The sequence below is a fragment of the Notamacropus eugenii genome, chromosome 1 (assembly GCF_028372415.1).
Source record: "Notamacropus eugenii isolate mMacEug1 chromosome 1, mMacEug1.pri_v2, whole genome shotgun sequence".
NCBI lineage: Eukaryota > Metazoa > Chordata > Mammalia > Diprotodontia > Macropodidae > Notamacropus > Notamacropus eugenii.
The window spans coordinates 484,701,388-484,724,246 of NC_092872.1; the positions used below are offsets into that span (position 1 = coordinate 484,701,388).

The 22,859-nt window shown below is 36.8% G+C and overlaps 1 protein-coding gene across 2 annotated transcripts in view; it reads left to right on the forward strand.

The window, feature by feature from the left end:
- The window catches only part of GTF3C4 (general transcription factor IIIC subunit 4), an 83,760-nt gene that overhangs the window by 19,947 nt on the left and 40,954 nt on the right, over positions 1-22,859 (forward strand). Inside the window, exons 3-5 of one of the 2 annotated variants that reach the window (XM_072632795.1) lie at positions 3,170-3,300; positions 4,612-4,700; positions 9,580-11,519. In XM_072632795.1, coding sequence (XP_072488896.1) covers positions 3,170-3,300; positions 4,612-4,700; positions 9,580-9,644 — 285 coding nt within the window. In that variant the 3' untranslated portion in view covers positions 9,645-11,519. Of the gene's footprint in view, positions 1-3,169; positions 3,301-4,611; positions 4,701-9,579; positions 11,520-22,859 lie in introns of those variants that run through there. The other variant, XM_072632794.1, reaches the window with a different exon arrangement.

Consider the following 22,859-nt stretch of genomic DNA (forward strand, 5'->3'; position numbering starts at 1 on the left):
GAGGTCTGCATTTCCCTCCATGAGAAAGACATAGCCATAAAACATACTCTTTGCTTTAGCATTTCACAAAATAGTCTTTTAAGTTATTGGCATTGTAGTAGAAAAATTAATGCATGAAACTCTGGGTGAATGCAAGATAGATTCTTGAAAGAAGAAATCTAGTGTCATTGTAAGGCTTTTCTAGATAAAAGGGTACAAGGAAGCTGCATTTAGCAGGGTTTGTGTTATGGGGTGGTCCTGACAGAGGATGAAAAAGGTTATTGCACCCCTGTCTTTCCCTTTTCACCTCCAAATGTTAGTTACTGTACTTTGGTTGTTTTTTTCTTCTTAATAGATTCAGGAATAGAGCTTTTCCTAATTTAACGAGCAGGGGCATGCAAAATATATAGAAAGCCTTATCTGTATTATTTTTTAAAGACAATAGTAATGATAATAATCAGAATTTATATGGCATTTAAGGTTTGCAAAGCATTTTACAAATATCCCATTTTTATCCCCATAACAACCTGGGGGATTGGTGTTATAATTATCCCCATTTTACAGATGAGGAAACTGATGTAGACAAATTCAAAGATCTCATTGTCTGTTTCTTTCTGCCCTGGTGATTTGCTGTCATTGTTTAGTCATTCTCTAGTATAAATTGGGGGTATAACATTCAAATATTATTACCTCTCATATTAAACCATAAATCTGTATGTACAGTGTAGTCATAGATTACTTGTTGCTGCTTCTTTCCAGAGGGCTATATAATCTCTTTGATATGACTCAAGTGCAGTTCATAATGTTCATTAAAACACTTACTAGTCTTACGTGTTTTTTTAAAGGCTGTTTTAAATATTTAATTTTACCATGTCCTTATTGTATAGTATTCCGTGCAGTAATTTTATAGAACCCCCACAATTACTTTAGTCACCACTAGATTAAAATGTCTTATTGTAGATGTTTCCACATGCTCAAATTATTATTTTGGTATTGTCACTTAGACAACAGCTTAAGGTAGCTAGGTAGCACAGTAGACAGACAGTGCTGGGCCTGGAGTCAGGAAAACTCGTCTTTCTGAGTTCAGATCTGGCCTCAAACATGTAATAATTGTGTGACCTTGGACAAATCACTTAACCCTATTTGCCTCAGTTTCCTCACCTGTAAAATGAGCTGCAGAAGTAAATGGCAAAACCATTCCAGTATCTCTGCCAAGAAAACCCCCAAAACGGGTCACCAAAAAGTCAGACGCAACTCAATAACAACAACAAAACCATAATAAAGTACTTTTCCTCCCTAGATTTAAGGTATTTTATATTGACTGATTTATTTGACTGAAATTTGGTGTGCTGGCATTATATTCATGTTAATGTGGTATAGCTCTGGACTAAGAGCTAAGCGACCTTACATTATCAATTAATTTGCTTTTTATCCTCTCTTCATTATTAAACTTCCTTAATCTCAACCTGCTCCTCTCTGAAATTGAGGTGCTCACACCTATTGTGCCTACATTACAGGGATATTACATGAATTAAATGAGATAATACATGTAAAAGCATTTTAAAAAAGCTATTGATGGTATATAAGTTCAAGGTAATATTGTTATTTGCCAAGATTCTGAGAAATTTGATTTTTTTTTTTTGCATGAGTTTTAGCAGCCACCACAAAGCCATTACAAAAGTGAGAAGTTTCTGCTAAACCTGCATCTTTCTGTAGTTCACAGAGTTTAATGTGTGTGTGCAAGAGTATTTAGTGATTTTTTAAAAATCCAAACTGTGTAAATGACTTGGAAGTTATTTTAAGTATTCCTGATGATTTTGGTCTGGTACTGCTGCTAAAAAAGTCCAACAAGATACGGTGTGTCACCAAGAAGGATGTTTCAAAACAAAACAGAAATTCCTTTAACCTCAAGTCACTTCATCTCTCTTGATCTCAGGTGTTTTGTGTATTAAATGAGGAAGGTTGAACTAGGTGGCCTTTGAGGCTCTTTCCAGCTCTGATTCCTATTCTCCAAACTTTAAACTGCCCCTTACATTAAAACTCGAGTGGAATTTAATGCAGTTCTGGTTGCTGCACCTCAAGAAGACTGGAGAGTGATAGGAAGGATAGGTGGGGATTGTACTATGAGGATAAACTAGAAAGAAAGAGGATTCTTTACACTGAGAGGAAATGTAATTGAAATTTGTAACATTATGAACAGCATGTGGATAAAAGTGAAACCAGACCTTTTAATCAAGTCTCTAAACAATAAGACAAAGGATATGCTTTCCAACTCTGTGAGGCAGATTTAGTACAGATGAAAGGTCCACTTCACATAATGAGTAATAAACTTATGGAACTCATTACATGTGTATGTAGTAGAGGTAAAAAAAGAAAGTATGTGTGTGTGTGTGTTTGTGTGTGTACACTCACATAAACAAATGGATTCAAAAGCTTTTGTTCATATTTAATGATAAAGAGAAAGTAGCGTCTTTATAACCTTTACTGTTGATATTAAGGAGGATAAGTTGGTCCTGTAGCTTATCCCTTGGGACCTTTTTTATCAGCAGAATCCTAAGTTATGTGCTATTGATCTGACCCAGCATGTCAACTCTTACTTGTATGTTCTGATAAATTATGGCAAAGTAACGTTTAATTTTTTAAATTCCTGATTGTCATTTACCAAGACTGACATCCAGCTGGATTTTTCTAGCCTCTTAGAAAGAAACATTTAGCTAATTTTACATAGGAGATGATGTTTTGAGCTATACTTCCTAACAATGACATTTTGCACATAGAAGGGATGGTTTTCCTGGTACAGCTTGAAACAACTTAATAATTGCATTACATTTTTCACAACCTGTAACAAGCTTCAGGTCCTCATTTCAAAAATATTTGAAATGGAGAATAATATGTATCTACTTTCAAGGGATAGTTTTTGCCTTAGTGTACTCAGTCTATGTTATTAATACACTACCGTGAATGACTTCTATTTCTTTCAGTATTTCTTTCAGTTTACTATGAAGTGTGATCAGTGGTGCAACTTTTTCCTTCTCAGGTACCATGGTTAGCCAATAGAGAATTATAAGTCTACCAACCTCTTATATCACATTGAATTTTAAGTTACTTTTTCTTTATTTTAATGGGATTTTTCCTTCTGAGGCATTCCCCTTTCAATAATGCTCCATTCACCTCTGCTGTGTCTTCTTAGGTACTCATTGGGCACATCTCAAAGAAGATGAACAAACAGACTTTCCCTGAACACTGCAGCTTGTGTAAAGAAATTTTGCCATTCACAGATCGTAAGCAGGCAGTTTGCTCCAATGGGCACATTTGGCTTCGGTAAGTGGCTTTATGTCAGTTTTGCTTTTGTGCTCAGTTCATGCTTAACACACTGCCTGGCACATAGTGGGTACTTAATAAATGTTTATTGATTGAGTGACTGTTTCCCTTATAAACTAGAGCAAACAACTGCCACTGATATATTCAAGTACTATCCACTAAAGGAGTGTGGTGTTCATAAGTTTATGTAGGGGAGTGACTATAATTTTGGTAGGACCTGCCACTGACACTTTTCATCCACAGGTTAAGGAAGGAACAGTTTAAAATAAAATTTTCAAACACATATGTAGTTTTCTTATTTATTTGGTTAGGGTTATTTTTATTTGTAGTTGACTTGCTCTAAATGGCGTATTATAGAAAATTAAACTTTTTGTGAATTTCACATTTTGAGCAGATTGGCTCTTTCACAAAGACAATTGTTTTTCTAATGAGAAAAAGGTAATGACAAAATGTGATTTCTAAATACGCTAGTACTGGACACTTGTGGTGTTTTGCTGTTAATTCTTCTCCCTTTTATTCAATATTGGAATAGTTTCCCTCCTTATTTTCCAAGAAATATTCTCCGAGTGATCTGGAACGACCTGTTATATACTGCACCATCCCATTGCATCCCATCTTTCCTCACTTAGAATCAATGGCTCTTCTGTATCTATGTTATATCTTTTATGTGTTCTTTGTTATTTAAATTTATCTATATTGCATTTCCACCTCTCCTTCTCTTCTTTCTTCCTCCCTCTTCTGCAACTAGCTCATAAACTTCTTCAAATAGATATGTTGACTAATAAAAATCACAAACTCAGTAGTGTCTAGAACATGCATCTTGTATGCTATATAAATTTTTTAACATGAGCTGAAGGATTTCATGGTCCAGACATCTATAAGGCAGACTTTGAATTCTTTCCAAACTAGGCAATGATACCTTTGAATTAACAGACAAATTGGAAGCTGTAGTTAAGAAAGATCCTGTCTATCCATAGTTACCTCTCATCAGTGCCATTTTTTTTGACGACTGTTGCCTGAGCAAAACGCTTCATAAGTCTTTGCCCCATTAATCTCATCCACTGTACGTAAACCTTTTCCTTGATATATGCCAATCATATGGGGTCACTACAAGTGTGGTTTTTACTAGTATTGATGCCTAGATGCTGCTTTGAGTTTGTAATTATTTTTATTCTTTCACCTTGCTTCATATCTTTTCAGAATAATTAGCTGCCCATGGTGAACCTCCAACCACATACCATACTGCTCTCAGAGTTTATTGGTTTGAATCTAGCAAACTTTTTCTCCTGACAGTACAATGTCTTCTTTCAGGTGCTTTTTAACCTACCAGTCATGCCAGAGTTTGATATACAGAAGGTGTTTGCTTCATGACAGCATTGCACGACATCCAACTCCAGAAGGTGAGTAAGTGTCTTCCCTGGCTTGGAAGGATGGGATTAAGAATGCTGGCAGGATGCCCAGTCATCAGCATAACAGCTCAGTTCAGGCTCAGAATCAGAGAGTGAAAGCAGGATTCTTTACAAGGCTCTTTATAATGTTATTGTTTAGCCACAGCTCTACTTAGAAAGTGGTCATTGGAGAATGCTGTCTCTAATTATGTATTACATTTACTATGTGAAATCAAGTGGCTTTATGATTTGCTATGGTGAGTGATGCTATGTCTATAGGCAATGAACCCACTCTGAAATATGACAGGGTTAGGACTTGGTTTGTGCGCAAACCATTGTATTTCTTTGATTAAATAAGGAAGTTCAAATGAGATTCTTAATAATGTTGTTCTTTGGATATAAAGATGACGCTACCAGTCTTCAGTAAGATAGTTATTTTGAATTGTTTTTCCAGCAGTTAAGAATTTGTGCTGATCTGTCCCTGCTCCTTTTTTCTTTTTCCTGCTCCTTGATATAATTTACTTTGTCCCATTATGTCTAGTTGCCGTCACTTCTGTGGGAAGAGAAAACAATATTTTAAGATAGGGCTTCTGGGTTTTCTTAACATACATTTTAAAAAATATTTTTACAAACATTATCTCCTCTCCCATTGTCTCTGCCATTGGAGCAGTTAAAACTCTCATAGCAAGTAATAGCATAGTCCAGGAAGATAAGTTCCCATTTTGGCCATGTAGAAAAATTGGTTTCATTTGCATTTTAAGCCCATCACTACTGTCAGGAAGCTTTCATTCCTCAGTACCCCTAGCTTATCATTTCATTGATTAGAATTCTAAATCTTTCAGCCTTGTTTTTCTCTATATTAGTGTTGTCCTGGTCTATTTACTTCACTTGATAACCTTCATGGAGGTCTTCCTACCTTTGAAACTGTCTCTTTCATCATTCTTTATGGCACAGTAACATTCTGCTGCATTCATATGCCATGATTTGTTTAGCCATCTCCAATAGGTAGACATCCCCTTCGTTTCTAGTTTTGACTCCTACCAAGAAAGCTGTTGTAGATGTTTTGGGTTTTTGTTTTTGTTTTTTTTTAATATGTGTGTAACTTCTTTTCCTCTTGCTTTGATTTCTTTGGGGTTGAGGGTAAAGGTTTGTATAGGTTTGTAACTTTGGGGGCATATTTCCAAATTGCTTTCCAGAATGACTAGATCAATTCACAGCTTCACTAACAGTATGCCAGTATACCTATTTTTCTATAGTCCTTCCAGCATTTCACATTTTCCTCCTTTTTTTGTTTTCTTTGCCAATGTGATGGCTGTAAAATAAGAAGGGTTGCTTAATTTGTATTTCTCTAATTGTTAGTAATTTGGAACATTTTAATGTGGTTGTTGAAACTTGGGTTTCTTCCTTTAAAAATTGCCTATTCTTTGACCATTTATCAATTGGAAAATAATTCTTAGTCACAAATTTAAATCAGTTCCTTATATATCGGTTTTTTTTAGTTTACTCACAGCACTTTTAGTTTTCCTTATATAATTAAATGTAGGACATTACAATTCTAAACTCTTAAAATGACTTACAAATTTTGGCATTCTGTCATATGAAAACATTAAGGCAACCACAGAAATCTTACATAAATTAACTAGATGCACAAATTTACAGATTGTGAATGCAGACTTTTTTGCAGCTCAAGGTTGAGTAACTTAACCCCATGACATTGGAGAAAAACAGTGAGTGTGTGGGGGGAACTGGCTCCAAAGGCTTGGTTTCAGTATGTATTCCTGCTAGGATGGTGGCAAGATATAATTTAATAACACATGTAATGAAACTCTTGTCAGCCTTAGGAGGGAAATTGTGCAAATAAGCTCTTTTAGATACTGGAAATCTGATTCTTTAGAGAGAGAGAGAGTGTGTATGTGTGTGTCTGTGTCTGTGTCTGTGTCTATGTCTGTGTCTATGTCTGCGTGTCTGTGTGTCTGTGTGTGTAAATATATATATAAAGACCTGATTCTTTATACAACTAACCAGTATAGCTGTTGAGTGTCAGTTAGCCAGATTCTATATTGCCATATTATCAGGTCAATTCTCTATAAAAGTTAACTCTTAGCCTTACCTATTGAAATGAAGTGATCTTTATCAGGGTTTAGATCATAGCTACGTTTAAGATATGCTAAAACATACAGCAAGGGAACAACTCTTAATTTGAATATGAGGTCAAGTCAGTAACAGCTCAACAATATAAAAGTGCTGATATTTGGCTAATATCAGATGCAAATTTCCTTAAGGACAAGTTTCTATTCAAAGAAGGTTTATTCCAGTTTCATGAGGCTCACATGAGATGTATGTTTGCCGGGGCAAGTGTATACTTCGTGAATAATGATGCAGCAAATGCTGTGGATCTGCTAGCCGTTTGGAAGCATTTGTGATGGACAATGTGGATGGGCCAGATTCATCACGTTCCTGCTTGCTGATCCACATCTGCTGGAAGGTGCAGAGAGAAGCCTGAATAGAGCCATCAATTCAGATTAAGTACTTACATTCATGGGGAGTAGTGATCTTCAGTTTCATTGTGCTCGGTGCCAGGGCTGTGCTTTCTTTCTGCATTCTTTCAGCAAAACCAGGGTACATAGTAGTACCATCAGACAATACTGTGTTGACATATGGATCCTTTTGGATATCAACTTCACACTTCATGATAGAATTGAAAATGTTCTCATGAATGCCACAGGATTCCATATTCATGAAGGATGACTGAAAGAGGACCTTTGGAACCTTGAATCCATTGCCCATGCCTGCCTCTTCTCAGGGGAAGAGAATAAAGTAGCAGTGGCCATCTCCTGCCAGAAGTCCAGGGCAGCATAGCACAGCTTCTCCTTGATGTCATGAATCATTTCCCTTTCAGCTATGGTAGTGAAGGTGTGCCCTCTTTGTGTCAGTATCTCATGAGATAATCTGTCAGGTTATGGCCAAATTCTGAATGAAGAATGGTGTGGAGAAGGGCATAACCTTCCTCGAAGGGCAAAGTGTGGGTGACACTATCCCCAGAGTTCATAACAATAGCAGTGGTACAACCAGAGGCATATAGAGACAACACAGCCTGAATAGCAGCATATATGGCTGGGGTGTTGAAGTCCTCAAACATCATTTGTGTCATCTTCTCTCTGTTGGCCTTGGGGTTTACAGGAACTTCTGTAAGCAGAACGAGGTGTTCCTCAGAGACTGTACAATGTTCATTGTAGAAGATATGATGCCAGATTTTCTCCATGTCATCTCTGTTGGTAACAATACCATGTTCAATGGGGTATTTCAGAGTCAGGATAACTGTCTTGCTTTGGGCCTCACCACCAACTCTGTCCTTCTGTCCCATTCCCATCATGACACCGTGGTGTCTTGGGCATCCAGTAATGGAGAAGAACACAATCTGAGGAACATCATTCCTGGCAAAAAGCCAATTTTGCACGTCAGAGCCATTTTCATTGGCAAAAACAGTGGTTTCTTTTTCCATTTTTGTTTAATCCGAGTTTGCCCACTGTCCTAGGGAAAATAGAGCTGGGAGCAGGGGTGGGGAAGAGAGGGAGACAAAAAAGGGGGAATGAGCTTACAATGTACTCCTGGCTAGCACTGAGTGAATGTCCTTATATATCTTGGAACTGAAACATTTATCAAAGAAACTTGCTGCAAATGTTTCCTGTTTCTGATATTAATGCACTGCAATTGTTTATGTGAAAGCTTTACAATTTTATATGATCAAAGTAGTCTGTTATATTCTATGACCTTTTGCTTATTTAGTCCTAAACTCTCCCCCAATCCATAGCTCTGAAATGTAGTTTCCTCCTTATTCTTCTAAATTGCTGAGGATGTCACCATTTGTCTAAGTTGTATATACATTTGGGATTTTTCTGATAAATGGAGTGAGATGCAGAAGATCCATACTTTTTTGACCAATTGATGATTTCCTTTAGCACAGGCTGCACAATCTGTGGCCTGCCAAAGGATTTTGGGTAGCCTTCGAAAAATGTAGAGGATATTTTAACACATTCATTAAATGGTTTACTAGTTTTAGGATGCAAAGAGCAATTAGTTGGCACAGTGGATAGAGCACTGGACTTGGAATCAAGAAGACTCATCTTCCTGGGTTCAAATCCCGCCTCAGATACTTACTAACCATATGATCCTGGGCAAGTCACTTAAACCTGTTTGCTTTAGTTCCTCGTGTTTAAAGTGAGCTAGAAAAAGAAATGGCAAATCACTCTAGTATCTTTGCCAAGAAAACCCCAAATGGGATCACACAGAGTTGGACATGACTGAAACAATTCAACAACAATAGTACTGGAATACATTTTGTAACCACAGAAGAGAGGACTTTTTAAGTGACCCAGGTTGATATCAGACATGAGACAGTTGACTTTGTTAATAGTGTTTATTAAGCTACAACAGATGTCTACCATTATACCCAACTTCTGGGGTCTCCTTTAGCAAAAGTAGAAACACAGATCATCATAACCCCCTTCTCTGCTTTGAGTTGAACTATCTAAATTTTCTATTTAAAGAAGTAGGACTGTTGTTTTCCTGAGTATTTTTTTTAACATTGACAAGATTGAAAAATTCGGAGCCTCTTTGCACATCATTATGGAGATAGATGAACTGAATAAAAACTACTAGTTTAATTTGTTCAGAGCCATTTATAAAAGCAAGTGTAAAATCTTGCCAGTTAGGAAAAATGTGTAATGATGGGTTTAAAGATTGGAGAAGGGAAGTGACTTGTCTAAGGTCATATAAATGATTAGTTTCTAACTTCCTTTCTTTGTTTCTCCCTTTCTTTTTTCCCCATACTCTGCTCTCTGTCGTGATTTATAAAATCTGTGTTTGATACCCCTTATTTTCCTTTTCACAGATCCTGACTGGATAAAGAGGTTATTGCAAGGCCCTTGCCCATTCTGCGACTCCCCTGTTTTCTAAATGACAGTCATGGGAAGATGGAGAAGGCAATTGTTTTGCTATTAAAAAACTTTCTTTGCCTGAAAGGGAAAAAAAGCACAGGAGTAAACTTTGCCTATGTAAGAGGAGAGATGCTGTCCTTATTCCTATAAATAGGACCTTGGAGACTTCTTAGAGACTCAGTTCCCGCTTGAGAGGTGGAAGTGCATCTTTTTTTATATTTCTGGATAATGAGGATTTGCTGAAGCATTTTTGAGGTGACTGCAAGCCCCTTATACCCAATGGGCACTCTTTATTTGGCATGTTTCTTTTGATGAAAAACAGCCTGGACAATAACCATCTCCTAACATTACTGGAAACCAGATGGCTTCTTCTGACCAGCTTGGGAAAGCACCTCTTTTAGGCCAAGTCAGACTGGCCCCTTTTCTTTTCTGACTGGAATAGTCTCCTAGATCTGGAGAGAGCTTCCATCTTCTGACGGCTGTCTTTTCACAAGTCCTAGCACCCAGCATACCATCAAATGTTGAAGTATCCTAAACTGTATAGTTTTGTTTTTTTTCTTAGCAAGTGGCCTGCATGCCTGCTGTAGCCCTTCAGAGGAAACAGAAATTAGCATCTTAGTTCTTGTTTTCTCTCAAAATGAACAAAATTTGTTTTTTGCGTTAACACTGTATTGAGACCAAAAGGCTAAAATTGGTTTTGCTGTGCCAAATGAGGATCAGTTGGATGGGAGTGTTATTGGTTAATATTTATATATAACATTTTTCAACTAGCTATTCCTTCCATATAATCTGATCACATTAACCAACTCTTTAAAATATATCAGAATTCCAGTTATTCAGGATTCCCTCTTTCATCCCTCTTTGGCTTTGAAGTAAATTTATTTAATTGCTTATATTCTAGGCTCTTTGTTTTCTTTTGAAAGAAAGAAAAGAAAACCACTGTTGTATTAACACTGTTTTTAATAGTTTTAATTGTGTCCATTTCTAAGCAAACTTTTTAGAATCCAAGGGAGGGGTGTAATAAAGATGATCATAGAGAATTCCTGAAAAAGGCAAGGCAGCTAAGAAAGGGGAGTCCTTGTCTGGGTTGCACTGATGCCAAATGTATGTTCAGTCTGATTGAACAGAGCCAGGTAACTTGTACCAGATGCAAAATTTCTATATCCTTTTAACACAAACCAGGGTAATAAAATAATATTTGCCCTTGTTAAAACAAGAAATAGGCATTCTGGAATTGTAATAGGCTTGGATATGTAAATTGAATCATTGGCTCTGGACTTAGTCCATAATTCATTTATCTTGAGATGCTCACACTTGTGTGGAAAGATGGGTAGAAACAGTAAACATGTATTTCTTCAGTTAGATGTTGTTGGCAATATTATTACCTGTTTCCATTGTAAATCCCATTTTTTCTTCCTCAAGTTTGATCCATGGTAGACTGTCTAATTTTGATAATTAGATTTAGCTCTACAATATTGTTGTTAGCTATAAAGCACTGCAGACTAATGTTCTGTATCCATCTTGGCTTATTTGTGTCAGAGAGCAGAGCACTTGAGGCATCCAAGGCCGTATCTCCAGAGGCAAAAAGATCGCTGGGATATCTTTCTGCCCAACAGACTAGATTTTAATCCCTGGCCTTGATCTCTTGCTCACTGAACTCTTCTCATCATTGTCTTTGTCATTTTGGAAGCAGTCCTAACAATAATGCTTTTTATCAAGGCTGCAGGATCCTAAACAATGTGGTGATTCACAGGAGAGAGAACTGAGAAGCCATGAAGTTCTTAAAAAACACAGACTTTGAGTAAACAATCATGTGGCTGAAGTGCCTACAGTTATTTTTTTTCACTTGGCCACTGTAAGAATCATGTTAATAAAGGAATTAAGATAAAGCATAGCCAGAAATCCCTCGAGTCTTGTTTATTTGGGGCAAACTGATTTATTAATAAGTGGCAGTTCTTATTATATTATTAAGTGCCATTTAAAATTTTGACATTTAATTTTTATTTAAAATGTCTTTTGTTGTCATTGTATTTAATGAACCATGTTTTCTTGAGTACATGAAACCAATTGAAAAAGGGTCCCGAGTTCCTTTGCGTGTCTTTTTAGAAAGCTGTTTTCCAGGTTGGAGATACCTCAAACAAACCGACCAATATATGTGACTAGATCATAGCATTAATTCTCCTTCAATGGAGCCTTATCTAATGAGAATCTTGCCTCACCTGGGAAATCTGTCTCAAGGGAATTTTGAATTGTGGGGAGGAAAGAGAAAGGTTAACAATTCACCCTCACTTAGCATCATAATGATCCCATGCTACTAAATATGTTCTCTTTTGAGGGTCAGCTCACCCCCACAATATCACTAAGGGACAAACTGGCATTGTTGCCACATCTTTAGGGTTATTTTCAAATTATTAAATCAGTGAAATTTTTGAAAATGAATATCTAGGTGAACCCAACTATTGACCTAGAATATTGATCATATATGTCAAATTGTTTACGGAGAATGTGAGAAGTTTACAGAGGCTTAGTTCATAAAACAAACCTGTTCTATCTGGCTCAAATATGATTGTATAATAACTGTATTTCAGCACTGAAGAGGGTACTGGAGGTGATAACTGCCACATTGCATTTAAAGTGCACTAGCAAAGACGACACGAAACTAGACCTTTCAGTTGAAACACTGTTGCATTTTGGGAGTCTGATATCCACGTATGTATCACATTTTCTCTGCCTGGGGTTAATTTGTCCCTATTATCCTAGATAAGTAATTGATAGCTTGTTATGCTTGATATTCATTCTGAAATCCTCATGTGTCCACCACTCAGACTTCAAGCAAGCTCTACCTAGTATTATATCTGCCAAAACTACCAATTATTTTTCATTGTCAGAAGTTATTAGAACCATTGACGATGCTAGTGGTTGAATGTGACATTTTCTTCCTCTCCCCCTAAGTAGTTTATCAGAATGTTAATGTTGTAGCATGTGGGTTGGATATATTAGCAAACTTAACAGGTTAATTAGGTTAAAACAATGTAAAGGGATAATGATTAAATATTAAATTGTATTCTATCCTAACTGTAATAGCCTCAGATAAGACTATAGGGAGGGTGACACTTACTAGTGCTTGTTAAGAGACCTAAGCTGAAATGATGGATTTGTAGAACATCTGCTCAGGTTGTAGCAGTTGTACTATCTGTTGAACTGATGATTAATTCCTCCGTGGATGAACTAGTGGCGTTGATTGCTTTCCAAAAGGGCCATGTCCATCTTGCCTGCTACTGATGCCCTCTGCCCTTTTCTTCTTTCTTTCAAAGACCAATTCCTTAATTTTTAGGTTTTGCAGTCATTGTAACACAAATTCATAAAGCTAGCTAAACCATTTTTAAGGTTTTTTTGAATATGACAAAAGGAGACTATCACAAACCAAATCACATAATAAAAGCTCTTCCCCCTTTTAAAAACTATAATTCAACAGCGGTGTTTCTTTGGGGGAAGAATTCATTATTAAGAACTTAAATATCATCTATTTTCTTTAAACAATAATCGTTTGATGTGTTACTCGTCCCTGGAGAATTTCTGTTTTAACTGGGGAACAGTAATTTCACTAAAAAGAATGAAATTTCAGGCTAATTGCAGGCATCAGGCCCAGACCAGGGTGGGAACTCTTCCTGGTTTGGGTACAAATATATTCTATGGGTAGTTGCCTATGCAGCAAGACATTTTCTTCCTGTAGGCAGTGTATTAAAACACTAGCCCTTCCAAGAGCAATTATGGGTATAGGTTGAACCTCTCCTTCCATAACAATGGAGAAGAAGCTAAAGATAAGAGTAAAAATGTAAATATGCAGCCGTTTATTATGAATCCCTAAATGAAGATTTTGTGCAGGAATAGAAAACCAAGATGAGATTCCTGCAGTTGGCCTAGACGGGTAGTGACACCTGGGGCTGAGCTGGAAAGAATTAAGCTGCCTTTGTTAGAATGAAAGGGCACACATGAAAGAGAATAGAACATTCATTTGAAGTATATGGCATAGGGAAAAAGTTGGTCAGAATAGCCAAAGATGGGGTAAACAAAATTGGGGTGATGAATCAAAAGAACAGGAGCCTCAAAGGAGCCCATATCTAAGACCAGAAAGAATTAGGACAGGACAACCTAAGAAAGGTAGAGAGACACCAGCTGAGCTGGCATGGAGATGTTTCCCAGAGTTAGCTCACCTTCAACTAGAAAGCAAGTATTGAGGTTAGATTGGGCTCTGAAACAAGTGCCCCAAACTTGGGAACAGCGGCCTGCCTCTGTCTTTTGTGCCCTGTGACCTCAGGCAGGTCATTTCACTTCTCTGGGCCTCAGTTTCTTCCTCTGTAAAATGAGAGGATTGGATTAGAAAACTTCTAAAGTTCCTACCCATGAAGCCCTTAAAAATAATCTCCTTGTGGGAGTACTTGATAAATTATGCAACTGGGTCTTATCTCCATATAGGAAGTGCTGGCTTTTTTCTTCTCCATTACTTCTTGACAGTAAGCAGTTACTAAAAAGTTTTAAAGGAATATTTTCCATGTCAATAGCCTTAACTTTGCTAACATCCTGAAACTATCCTTGTAGTGTCCCTCCTGCCTCCAAAAAAAGTCTGTTCCATCCCTGTCTCTAATGGAGCCTAGACTATACAAAAAACCAATTAAATGACTTTTTACAATTGGCCTGCTTTAAATTTTTTAAAGGTACTTGTACCAATAAGTCATTGCATGACCTCCTGAAATCAGTATGTATTTACTTTAGTGCTCTGCTTTCCTTGGTACTGGTGAGCCTTGGTGACTTCTCAAGAATCTAATCATATCTCCTAAGAGATTACTGGATTAACAATTAGATATATAATATCTGCTAAATGATCTAACAGAAATTAAATGAACTCATTCATTTATTAGATAATAGTCTCATACTTAGAATATCAGTAAAGTTTAAACTTTCATGGAGGCAGAACTGGCTTGTCATGAAATTAAATAGTATTTTTAGATTCATGTGCATTGCTTCAAGGCTAATGACATTACAGTTTCCATCCACTTGCCTCCCTCCCTCCCCCAATAATTTGCAAATTGTCAATGCCCTTAAAAAGTATGTGAAGCTATACTTTAGGGTAGAGTTTAGAGTTCTGCATATGTTAGAGTCAGATGTCTCTGTTCTGACAAAGGCTAAAGATTATTAAAGGAATATTATTAGCTCTTTAAGGGGAACAGATGCAAAGTCAATACTTTAAGTCCATTTATGTCCCTCTGACAGCCATCTTCATCTTTTCTTAAATAATAATAACTGTTATTTATATAGTGCTTCTAGGTTTGCAAAGCACTTTAAATCCATCATCTCATTTGATTCTCACACTAGGCCTGGGACATAAGTGCTATTATTATCATCCCCATTTTATAGAAGAGGAAACTGAGGATCAGAGATAAAGTGACTTGTCCAGGGGCACACAGAGTTCCTGAGCTGGGATTCAAAACCAGGCATTCTTGACTCCTGGTACAACTTCTGTCCATTTAGCCATGCCTTAAATAATATGTTCTTGAAAAGTTTTGTGTCAATTTTTTAAAAATAAAAACTTTAAATTCCCGTAGGGGAACTAGATATGTAAAGGGGAACCCTGTGGTCAATCCTTTTATAATATGAGTACTATTACTTGCTTTCTGTTTTAAATTCAGATTTTTTTTATCTTGGATTTTCTTCAAGTTTTCAGGGATACTTTGACATTTTAATCCAGAGGAAGGCCTCCTGACATTGGTGATTCATTGGGACAGTTCTTGCCTCTCAGGAAAGAGAGTTCCATTTGATTTGGTTTTGTCTAAAAAAAATAGCAAGTATGAGCTTTCCATTACAGGTTTTTGTGGGAACTTCTTGGGGGCTGAGAGTTCATAGGTTTATTTGGGTAGATCTGGGAGAAATGAAAGATCCATCAGTTGCCTTATAAACCCACCTGGATTTTCTGGGCCCCAGTTTCTTTGTAAATGGGGAATGTTCCTGTCTATCCACCTCCCAAGTTTTTTTTTAAAATAAAGGTCCAAACAATAAATTATCTAAAGGTCTTAAAAATTGTGAAGTGTTACACAGATATAAGGTATTATTTAATCATATAATTTTAGTGCTAGAAGACTCATAAAAAGTGAGGATGGAGAGGAAACTTAGAGCTCATTTAATTCAATGGTCCCTTTATTTTAAAGAAAAGGAAGCAGCTGACCAGCTCCAAACAACTAAAATAAAGGGGTGGTGGCTTAGAGGTAAGACCTAGTGTCAAGTTTGTCAACTGCAAAGCATTAACTAGTTGGTTGGAGGATTCAGTTTTGAGATTGGGTTTGAATTTTATGTGGATTTTAAGATACAGAATAGCTCATTTAACTGGGTTGGAATCCTATCACTGCAAACTTCTTAAGGTAAAAAAATTCCAGAGTTTGGCTCTTATAAACCACTAAGTGTAGCTGAAGTTCTGCCGTTTTCACACCTCACCACCCTACCCATCTTATAAAAGACAAACTTGCTGTATGTATACCTCTGGGAACAGGGAAAGGGCACATTGAGTAGTAAAGGGGAAGTCAAACTGGTAAATGTCTTTTATGTTGATTTATAAGGTGCTTATAAATAGTGTATAAATAGTGCCAGGTAAAGAGTAGGCAACCCCAAAATGTCTTCGGTCACTAAATTTAGAGACACTGAAAAGAGTGTGGATTCTACATTGGAAGACCTGGGTTCAAATGCCAACTCTGCTACTGACCGGGTAACCCAGAAGAAGCCATTTTCTCTCTATAAATCTGTTTCCTCTTCTGTAAAATAAGGAGGCTGGATTGGATGTCCTCTAAGGTTTCTTCAAGCTTGAAATCCTATGATCCCATAAACTTTATTTGGAATCATGAAGAATGTTCTAAGAATTGTTGCACTTGTGTGTTTGACCCACTTGTGTTTTAACACAAATGTTTTTTCACATACAAGAAAGGTAAATACCAAAATCCTTGAAAATATATGACAGTTTAGAAAAACGAGACTGTATGTATATAGAGATATAGAATGGATTTTTCCTTTAAATCAACACCTGTACTGATTTTCAACCATGTGCTCAGCTTTGAGTTGTACAAAGTATCTACTAATATTTTTACACTAATTTTCAAGCAAATGGAAGGTTCATCAGAAATCTTAGGGGTATGGAAAGAAAATGTTCTTACATCCTTACAGTTGGCTTTAAATAAATATTATTTTTCTGAATAGGATTTGGGGGGAGGGATGGGGAGGGAGAGTGACACTTCCTAGACTTTATTATTGTTAAAAAACATAATCCTTTATTTAAGAACAATATCGTTAGGTGGCAACCTAATGTTGAGAATATTGCTTATCCAGAAAAAAGACGCAGAGCGACTCCAAGTCTTTTAATTGTATGTGTATATGTAAAAAGTGTGGATTACTAGATTGTAAACTCCTTGAGGTCAGGGAACATCATTTTTTTAATCCCCCAAGCACTTAACAAAGTGCCTTGCACATAGTAGGCATTCATTAAATATTTGTTGAATGAATTAATGAGTCTTTGTCATCTTCAAGGTGAAGCATGATTCACTTTTTTCAGTGCTTTCAACACTTCGATTAAAGACTGGAAGAGAGCTAATGAGCCTCACATTTCAAATGGCTGAGCCAGACATTTGTGATTTACAGCCACATTGACATTTGACCAAGTTGTAGATTTGGCCATATTTATTCCTGGAAAAGCACCTTGACACATTAGTGCCATAGGCTGTTTAATACTTACAGTGGCATTCTCTTGGGAAAGGTTTGGAGTCAGGAAGATTGTGGAGGGAATAAATACATAAGGCACTATTTTTGTTGTTTTTCTTAAGCAGAAGGCCCCACTAGAGAATCAGGACTTAAATCTGTTCCTTACAACCCAAGCAAAGGATAACGGAACTTTCATTTCTTATGCCTAAAATGTTCAGGCATTTCTTTGCCAGGCTGACTGTAGAGCCATTGGATTTGCTCATTTTTCCATCTTGGATTCACTTCCATTTCCTACATGATTCTGGTATTGGAGTCAAAGTTGCTGTGAATATTTGGTGCTGTACATAATGGCAGTTTTGTAAACGTGATGCAATATCTCATGTTGTGTTTTGTATACAGAGCCAGTAGTATTGTTATCCTGCCCTCTTTTTTTATTCAAAATAAATAAATAACCAAATTCTTTGTATTTTGTATGTCTGTATTTTATGGCGTTCCTGTGCCTTTGGGGTAATGCTTTTAACCTATTTAGCCCTCATTGCCAGTAATGAGTATCATTGCCAGACCTAAAACATGGGCAGAGGAAAAGATGAGAAGACGGAAAAGAGAGATAAAGAGTAGAGATGTTGATATATTAAAGATGGGGCCCCCATCAACTTCCTTAGTTTCAACTTAAGTTCATCAGTGTCCTGGATTGCCTGCCCCAGAAATTTGGGAGGAATTAAAGAGAATAAGTAACATTTAATCCTGCCACTACCGCTGGAGATACTGACAGCATTTCCATGGTGATCAAGTGGCACTTAGAAAACCACCTGTGGGCCTTTTTTTAAGGGGTACTTTGTATTATGTGTAAGGACAATATAGAACATACCTACATATTTGCAGAAAAACACCATAGGACATGGAGAAGGCAGTATCTACCCCAGAATTTCTGCAAATAATTTGCTTTCCTTAACATATACAGAAACTTCCTGTCACTGTCATCAGGTCCTGCAGATGTGTGCAAACCATTTTATTTCAGCCAGTTTCACCCAAGAGTCAATACATCATGCCACCAATTATTCATCTTTATCAAGACAGGAATCTTTATCTCTGAATTCATCATTTCCTAAGGAAGGGACAGCATAGTTTGTCACAGTAGAATGGCTAGCACTCTGAACCCTTTCCAGCACCTGAATCTAATTTGCTTCTTTCCCTGGTTCATTCTCATTCTCTCTCTGTCTCTCTCTGTCTCTTTGCCTCTCTGTCTTTCTGTCTCTGTCTCTCTCTGTCTCTGTCTCTTTCTGTCTCTCTATCTCTGTCTCTCTTTCTCTCTCTCTCTCTCTCTCTCTCTCTCTCTCTCTCTCTCTCTCTCTCTCTCTCTCTCTCTCTCCATCACTCTTGCCTCTCTCTCTTCTGTTCTCTCATACATAAAGGTAGAAGAGAGCAGAAGAGGAAAATATAGTGAGATTGGTCTAATTAATTGTCTCCACTTAGAGAACTTTAGGAGAGCAAAGTAGTATTGTTAATAAAGCTCAGGAAACAAAACAAATAATCATTGTCAAAAGAAACAGAGAACTTAAAGGAATAGAAATTCTTCTGTCTATAAACTTCAAATCAAAATAATTTCTCTACTGAATGTTCATGTAAGATGACATGATGTAGAGTATATATAGACCAAGAGCATATTAATATTAATCTATTTTCAACCAATTGCATATCTCCATGTTTATTTAAATGAAAATAAGAGAGATGCATACCATTTAGTATGAAGTAAGCTAAAAATTTTAAATGCAAACTAAAAAGATATTATATATGCATATATACCTATGTATATGCTTAAATATTTTCTAAATGAACTTAAGATAATGCCAGGTAAATTTATAAACCTTGGATAAGTATTTCCAACCCTGGATGGAACTGGCATGTGGCTCAGTGAGACTTGTTACTTTCCAGAAATTTCATCAGATTGGACTGTGTTTAATCACTATTAAATTAGACAGTTTTCTAAAAGAAAGAAAAAAAAATTTAATTCTGAGTGTCTCTCTTAAGCAGTCAAAAGGACAGAACATACCTTCCCTAACCCAGCTCATCACACTAATAAAGGTTAATAAGATGCTACCTTGCTCTTAAGGGGGATTAGAGGGGGAAGTAGTGGGTAACAATTCTCCCCGCCCCCCCCCCCCCCACTTTTCAGTTTAAAGCAAGCAAAAGTCTAAAGTGTATAGGAAGAAAGGATATTAATATGGGTCAAGCCATAGAAATGCATGTCAGTCACTAGCCTTTTTACCTGAAATTGAGAAATGCTTCACCAGATGTTGACTGTGGCCCATGTAGTCTAGCACTAACTTAAAGAGTGGCATCAGTGGAGATTTTGGTTTTCTGTGGTGTTAATCTCAAAATGTTAGGGCATAAATTACAAAACATCCTGATTTGCCTTAGTAACCACAAACTACATTTAACCAGTTTGAAGTTACAAATATATTTAACCTACTAAAATGGAGGCTTACTATTCTGGGAAGCAGTGACTCTCAAAGTACACCGTAATGATTCATTCACATCACCAGTGCTTTTATCTCAGCTGCTTTGTGAGGCAGATCATACATAAGGTGAGGCTCAGTAAAATTAAAAGGTTTGATCATGATCACACAGTATCAAATCTGGGATTCAAACCAAGGTCTAATTCCAACCCTAATACCCCTTCCCACTCAGCATGCTACCTGAGAGTCTGTGCATATCCTCTAGGTCAAGAGTTCTTAACCTGAGATTGCATAAATTTCAGAGTCTATAAATTGGTACGGGAAAAAATGCCACAAACCGCTAGCTGAAATTTCATGTTTCTTTCAAGGATTTAAGAGAGAGAACAGAATGGCAGAAGCAGCCACTGAACTCTACCAACATTGCACTTCAAAAAACTTTAAAATAACTCTTCAGATCAAATTTTGGGGCAAGAATGCCAACAAAAGGTCAATAAGACATATTTCCAGCCTGAGACAATTTAGGAGGTCCTCTGGAGAGGTCTGTAAAACTAACATGGGAATTGGCCCAAAGTGGAGCAGCAGTACCAGTGGCGGGCCTAGAGGTGGCTGTGGGAGCATCCATAGAAGCAGTAGCTTCAGGAGCTCTCACTCCATACACAGTAAAGGGGTTAAATGACTGGTCAGAAACAGATTACAGTGACCCCTTTGCTGGCACTAAGTGCAGCTGGCACTATTGCCTATACACAGTTCTGGATTGCAGTTCCAAGGACAGAAGAGCACTGGTGGTTGGTCACAATGGAGCAGGGACCCTGTGGAGAGGACAACTAGCACTTGTAGATGCAGGAGAACTGGTCACAGTTCAGAGCCAAGAAGAGCACTAGCACTTGGGCTACAAGGGAGCATGGTAAGGACCAGAGTGCAGACCAGAAAAGTAGTGACCACACCTCTCTTCAAATAACACCACCTTGGAAGAACTGAAAATGTGCAAATCTCCAGAACTGGTTCTGAAAATAGCAAAATGAAAAAGCCTAAATCATGGGACAGTGCCTCCCCACCTCCAGGTGAACAGAGCCCAACTTTAACATAAAGTTCAGTGTGAAGAAGTAGGCTAGAAAAATGAGCAAACAACCAAAAAAAATTTTTTACCATAAAAAACTACTATAGTGACTAGAAACCCAAAGCCATATACTCTGAAGAAGACAGTAATATGGAAACAGCTAAAAGCAAAGCCTCAGAGAAACTGATGATTGGATCAAAGCCCAACAAGAATTCCTGAAAACATTAAAGAAATAGACAAAAGTGGTAGAGGAAAAATTGGGAAAAGAAATGAGAGCAATGCAAGAAAATTATGAAAAGAGAATTAATAGCTTGATAAAGAAAAAGAGGCCAAAAAATACTGAAGAAAATAATACATTAAAAAAAAAAAAACAACTGGTGTGATGGCAAAAGAGGAATAAAAATTCATTGGAGAAAGGAACTTCATAAAAAAAAAACAATTAGCCAAATGGAAGAAGAGACACAAAAAGTCACTGAACAAAATAATTCCGTAAAACTAGAATGGGACAAGTGGAAGCCAATAACTCCGTGAGACATCAAGAAATAATAAAAATCAAAAGAAGAAAATGTGAAATATCTCATCAGAAAAACAACTGGCCTGGAGAGATAATTTAAAGATTATTGGTACACCTAAAAGTCATGATAAAAAAAAGAACCTACACATCATATTTCAAGAAATTATTAAGGAAAATTACCCTGATATCCTAGAACAAGAAGATAAAATTGAAATAAAAAAAAATCCACCAATCACCTCCTGAAAGAGATCCTAAAATGAAAACTCCCAAGAATATTATAGTTAAATTCCAGAGCTCCTCTGTCAAGGAGAAATTACTATAAGCAGCCGTAAAGAAGCAATTCAAATATCATGGAGCCATAGTCGGGATCACTCAAGATTTAGCAGCTTCCACACTGAAAGAGCAGAGACTTAAAACGTGATATTCTGGAAGGCAAAGGAGTTGGGATTACAACCAAGAATAACCTGCCCACCAAAACTAAAATGTAATCCTTCAACGGGGAAATAGATACTTAATGAAATAGAGGACTTTAAGCATTCCTGATGAAAAGACCAGAATGGAATAGAAAATTTGACATTCAAACACAAGACTCAAGAGAAACATAAAAAGCTAAACATGAAAGCATAATCATATAAACTCAATAAAGTTAAACAGTCTACATTCCTATATGGGAGATGACACATGCTAACTTCTAAGAATTTTATCATTATCAGGGCAGTTTGAAGGAGTCTACATAGACAGAGGGCACAGGTGTTAGTTATATTGAAATGATCTCTAAAAAAGGGGGGGTAAGAAAAAGGGATGCATGGGGGGAAGGGAGAGGTAGAATGGGGAAAATTTTCTCACCAAAAAGAGGCACACAAGGAAGAACTTTTATAATGTAGGAGAAAATGGGTGGGGCAATACTTGAACCTCACTCTCACTGGAATTAATTCAAAGAAGGAAGAATATATATATATACATATATACATATATATACATTCAGTTGAGTATAGAAATCTATCTTAACCAACAGGAAAATAGGAGGGGATGGGGATAAGAGATTGGGGGGGGGAGGAAATATAAAAGAGTAGTGGTTATGGAAGCAAAATAAACTTAAGGAGAGAGGATAAAAAGAGAATTAGAAGGATAAACAGAAAATATAGAGAGAAATATACAGTAATCACAACTGAATGTGAATGGGATGAGCTTACTCATGAAATGGAAGTGGATAGCATAATGAAATAGAATCTAGCATCCATATTCTTTATGAGAGACAGACTTGACACAGACATACACCCAAAGTTAAATAAAGGGCTGGAGCAGAACCTATTATGCTTGTGCTGAAATAAAAAAAGGCAGGGGTTGCAATAATGATCTCAGAAAAAGCAAAAATGGACCTAATTTAAAGAGTTAATCAGGAAAATTATATTTTATTTAAAGGTACCACAGACAATGAAGTTATATTTTTAAAAAAGGGCAAATTTCTCT